General features: G+C 35.6%; 1 protein-coding gene across 1 annotated transcript; it reads right to left on the bottom strand.

Moving 5' to 3' along the window:
• On the bottom strand, nt 655-2539 carry LOC105167277 (tyrosine/DOPA decarboxylase 2-like). The gene has a single exon (XM_011086923.2). It carries the CDS (start codon nt 2311-2313, stop codon nt 787-789), a length of 1527 nt encoding a protein of 508 aa, XP_011085225.1. The 5' UTR covers nt 2314-2539; the 3' UTR covers nt 655-786.

Here is a 5966-nt window from a genome sequence, read left to right as displayed (position 1 = left end):
GCAAAGGCGGAGGATGGCTTTCGTCAAATCTTTGCACAGAGGTGACCAAAATCGATGGGACTGGTCTCAAAAGATTCGCCAGAATGAGAGGCGTTCAACGATGGTATTCCGAGCAGGTGGTTCGTTCGGACGAAGGAGAATACGCTGGCGGAAGATGCAGTCGCGGCGGACGACGACCGAAATCTTCAAAACGATGGATCTTTGCACCTAGTTGATGAAAATGGATGAGACTAGTCCCATTAAAACCGCAGTGAGGAGACGAATCCAATGGTACCAATCCGCGATCGTGGGTCGTCCTGTCGCCGGCGAATCGACAGGAATTGTCCGCGGCGGTCAATTTCAAAGCCCAGTCGCTGTCGTGGTGGGATCTCAAAATTGGTTGAGGGGTTTTGTTCTCCTTGATGTGGGGAATCGAATGGTATATGTGGTGGCCAGAAATTCCAAGTAACGGCGGGGGGATTGAAGAGAGAAGGGGGGGGGGAGCAGGATCGGATCGAGCCCCCAATTTTAAAAGTCACATGCATCGCATGTGACCTTTTCCGGCGACCCACAAAATTTTCCGGCGAAATTTGGACTGAAATTGCGAATTTTTCAGTTTTACGGGACCAAATTGAAACCCTAGATACTTACGGGACTAAAACGAAAATGGCCTATAGTTGTGGGACGAAAATTGTCTTTTGCCCTATAATTAACAACAATAACGACAAGAACAGTATATTGCATGCAGAATAAAGTTTGCGGGGTACGTAATTGACGAGGCTGAGAGGAAGTTCATGCCTCCTCCGTTCACGGCGTCGTTAGCAGCGCATTTGCATGCTCCTGCACCACCTTCCAGGCCAAAATCACGTGCCAGTTTTCGGTGAGACTCGCCCCTACTGCGAACCGCATCACGTATACTCCCCCAATTACCGCGTGGGTCATGTAAATCTTACCCGATTCGTTTATCGACTCCAGCAGTTTGGCGTTGAAATTATTTGCTGCTTCCTCCCTGGTCACACTCTCGTGGTTTCCGCCGATCTCCGACGGCGACATGCGGAAGCACACGGTGGCGAATTTTCTCGGCACCACCACTTGGAACCGCTTGTCCATTTCTATCAGCCCTTCGAAGTCCTGAGCCATTTTCACGTGGCTGCGCAGGAATTTCCTCAAGTTGGCGATACCGTAGCTACGGAGGACCAACCAGAGTTTGAGCGAGCGGAAGCGGCGGCTGAGAGTGATTTGCCAGTCTTTGTAGTCCACCACCTGCTTCGTTTCGGAGGCTTTGTTTCTCAGATATTCTGGATATGTTGACAGAGTTTTCACCAGCGCGCTCGGGTCTTTCACCCACAGACAGCAGCAATCCAGAGTTGTTAAGAACCATTTGTGTGCGTTCAAGCTGAACGAGTTCGCGTTCTCTATTCCGTCCAGGTAATGACGATACTCCGGACAAATGCAAACGCTCCCCGCGTACGCCGCGTCGACGTGCACCCAGATTCCGTACTCCTGCGCCACCTCACACAGCGGCGCGAGTGGATCCACGGCGGTGGATGACGTCGTTCCAATGGTGGCGCATAGGAATAGTGGCACCAGTCCGGATTCAATATCTGACTCAACTGCAGCCCGGAAAGCCTCTGCTGTTAATCCAAATGCATTATCTTTTGTGGTTGCGATTGCGCGGAAATTATTGGGGTTGATTCCCGCAATCTGAGCTGCCTTCTGCAATGCGGAGTGGGTTTGATCCGATCCGTAGACGACTAATTTGTTGATGTTTTCTCTGCCAATCTTCTTGAGCATCTGATCCCTGGCGGCGACCACCGTGCACAGTATGGCCTCACAGGTGGTGCCCTGCAAAACGCCACCACCGCCGCCGGAGAACAAGAACTTGGCAGGAAGCTTAAGCATTTTCCCGAGCCAATCCATGACGATGCTCTCGAGCTCGGTGGCGGCGGGGGACGACATCCAGTTGAATCCAACAATGTTGAAGCCAATTCCAAGAATTTCTCCAAGAAATCCAGCAATGCTTCCGCTGGCCGGGAAGTAAGCAAAATAGCTGGGGCTCTGCCAATGTGTAATGCCCGGAACAATATCCTTCTGAACATCACGAAGGATTTCTTCAATGGGTTCCGGGTCATATGGAGCGGATTCGGGCATCCGTTTCTTGAGATAGCCCGGTTCGACTTGGCTACGGACAGGATATTTTTCGACATTGTTGTAATAGTCAGCAAGAAAGTCTATGACTAAATGGCCTTGCCTTCTGAATTCTTCGGGGTCCAGAGGTCTAATGGTTCCTGCGGAGCTTCCATGGTGGGATTCTTGGTTCTGAATGCTGCCCATGAATCTGTTTGGATCCGGAAACAAGAGATCGATATTCTTCTTTTAATCAGCTACCACTGAGAAGGAACTTTCAGTTGGTAACAGTTGAATGAGATCGATGAGGAGGACGAGTTGGTATGTAATTAGGGTCTATGTTTAGTGGTAATTAGGAGCACTACTATTGGATAGGTAACACATATATAGAGGAGAAACTGAGGAGGTGGATGGAATCTCTGACTTTGTGGTATAGACTTGAGGAGACCTTATAATTATTGTTGTCATATTTCCTGTTATATTATATTTTTATTTTCTTTCTCCAACATTTACTACATTTATTTGGGTTTAGCCAAAATTTGATGATCTTAACAGGAAATTACGAAAATCCTCTAACTTGATGAGGTTTGTACTTAAATAGAAGAATTTTGATATAAGAAAAAATATGATGAAAAAATCAAATACCTTCATATTAGGTCGATTGAAAAAAAAAAAAAAAAAAATAGTTCCAAATAATTTGAAATTGTAAGTTCCAAATTTAATAATCCAAACTATTTGGAAAAGCCAAAAACTTGAAATTTGTATATAGACTAGGCTACTGTCGAGCCAGGTTCACATACACTTCTCCTAATGAATTATGGATGGAAAAGATTTTCTAGATAAAATAGCAAATTTGACCATGAATCTACTTTACTTATATACTTTTTTAGTCTTGCACATAAGTTATTCGGTATTTTTATTTTTTTAGAATAATACTTTGATCCATCGTATTTTTACTTTTAACGATTTCTGTCATTTTTTCATTGAAATTCACCCTTCGTATGAGAAAAATGAATGTCTATCTCAAGTAACGTGGGTATACTGTTCCTATTTGATCAATTTTGTCAGCATTTTGTCCTTTAACTTTTTAAAGCAACATTTTAGTCCTATATCTTTTAATTTTTGGGATTTCAATCCCCTTTTTTGTTGGAGTTCGCTCTTTTAACTTGTGAAGGTGAACTCCAACAAGAAAAAAATGAAATCCCAAAAAATTAAAATTTATAGAACTAAAATACAAAATACTACACTATAAAATTAAAGGACAAAACACCAATCCACCTAAGTTAGGGTAACAAATATACATCTAGTCCAAAGTATATAGCAATTGATATGCTTTAAACCCTTCAATATTAGTTTTCCAGTTTACTTATTGCAACAATATTAATAGCATGCACCGACCAGTACCAATATTATATTGTAACATCTTTCCATGAATGTTCTATCACATATTGGTTGTAACACATTTGTGATCATACCAATGTGCAATTGATTTATGTTGCCTTTTAAAACTATATATATATATATATATATATATACATAAATAAATATATTAATATGTTGAGTGCATTGTATAATAGTAATATTTTAGAAAATTACTTATAGAAAGTTATAAGCAATTTATAAAATATCTTATATGTTATTAGAAAAGAACATATTAGAAGATTTATTTATTTACTCACGAAATAATTTATTGATCGAATCTACACATAGATAGTATTTTCTGCAAAAAAAAGTTATATAAGTTTGAACAACCAAATGAATTAATCTATTTAATCACAATGCATTTACAATTATGCCTCAATACTCGGATAAAAAATATTTTAAATTAATAATAATTAAAACTAAATATCAAAATCAATAAATTAAATTTTGTTCCCCATATTTATTAATTCAAAATAATATTTTGAATTAATAAAAAGAATCATACTCGATAAAATACATCCAAAAAATATTAATGTCTTATATAATGTAATCACAAAGATAATTTTTATCAAGAAAAAAAATTTCCATTCCCAAGCTCATAGGAATAGCTAATAGCATGCTTTTTTAGATGGAATCACTAATCCCTTTGCTAAGGGGTGAATAGCAATTTATCCCCCTATGATATTAAAAATGAGCATATTACCCCCCTATGAAAAAAATATAGTAATTTACCTCCCTATACTTTTTAAAATAAAGCAATTTACCTCCTTATATAGGAAGGTAGATTACTTCATTTTAAAAAATATAGGGGGGTAAATTATTATATTTTAAAAAATATAGGGAGGTAAATCGCTATTTATTTTTTCATAAGGGGGTAATTTGCTCATTTACGATATCACAAGGGGGTTGCTTGCATTTTTCCCCTTTCCTAAGAGAATAAGGATTCTTTTGAAATGACTAATTCCTTTCCTTACTTATATACCAATCACATATATAGAAATATATTTGGGAATGTCAATTCTATTCCCACTCCATTTCTACGTACCAATTATGACCTAAGTATTTTCTTTTTAGATTACTATATATGTTATTATATTTTAATCTATTTAAAGTTGCATGCATGTGGAGAGTGTTAACGGTTTATGGTGCATAGTGTTGGTCTTTTTTGTTAGTTACATACAAACACTTATTTTGTATACTGTTTAGGTGTATTTATATTTAAATTAAATTTAAAATGAATTCTTAATTTAAAAATAATTTACAATATTAAATTTGTATTATTTTTTAAATTAAAAATTATATATTATTTAGTTTTTTTTATATTTAAATTTATATATTTCATACTAAATATAATTTATTGTAATATATTTGAGCTCAATAAATAATATAAATTAATTCAATATATAGCAATATATATATAAACAAATCAATTTAGAATGTATTTAAATATGAATAAATGGACAAAATGGACATTTACATACTTAAAGTAATCCTAGAAAGACGAAAAATAAAGCCCACTCACACAGAAAAGACGAGTCTGAGCCACTCCCTTTCTTTTAGTGAAGAGGGGATTAGTGAAAAGGGTATTTTTTGTTATATTTTATAAAACACAGATTTTATTTTTCCCATTAAATTATTATAGGGAAATTTCACACCATTTTACCAAAATACAGGGGATGTAATATAATTTACCCTAACTATTAAAATCGCCCGAAATTGCACTTTTAATTTTAATTTTGAAAATAATAATTTAAAAAATTATTTTATAAAATCGTCAACGATGATTCAAATTAAAAATAATTTTTTTAAAAAATTAAAATCGCACTGTGAACACCCTTGTATATCCATACGACACATACAATGTATTAGCCTTATGCTTCATTACGTAAACAAATAACATTTAATCACTTTATACGGTCCATTTTCATTAATTATTTTACTTCATTACAAACACGTAATTAGAAATTTTCTTCTAGATTTACAAGCAATGTGGTAGGCACATATATATATATATATATATATATAAATTTGTTTCTTTTATTTATACAATATATGTAATTTATTATATTATTCGATAAATTACATATATTCGATACTTTTAAGTTAAATTTAGATAGATTCAAACATTAAAAATTCAAATTAACGAATACGTTCAATTGAGACAAAAAATAAATAAAAAATTAATATAAAAGTAAATTTATATACCAACATATATTTATTGGATATCAATATCTAACAAACTATTACAACATCTCACTGCAAAAGGTGGAGTATTACAACATCTCACCGCATAAGGTGGAGTGCAAACGCATGACCTTCGAGGTCATGGGGCCTCAACTTTGCCAACTAAACTAGACTTCATTGGCCAAAATTCCTGACTCTACTGATCGTGTATATATTACAACTGTCTATATATAAGTATTTTGCATCTTTGTTAA

This window comes from Sesamum indicum, linkage group LG8 (assembly GCF_000512975.1).
Source record: "Sesamum indicum cultivar Zhongzhi No. 13 linkage group LG8, S_indicum_v1.0, whole genome shotgun sequence".
Classification (NCBI taxonomy): Eukaryota; Viridiplantae; Streptophyta; class Magnoliopsida; order Lamiales; family Pedaliaceae; genus Sesamum; species Sesamum indicum.
The sequence above is the reverse complement of the archived record's forward strand: the minus strand, read 5'-3'. Positions and strand labels throughout refer to the sequence as shown.

Coding starts and splice junctions, on each gene's coding strand:
- LOC105167277 (XM_011086923.2), bottom strand. CDS start 2,313: ATGGGCAGCATTCAGAACCAAGAATCCCACCATGGAAGCTCCGCAGGA.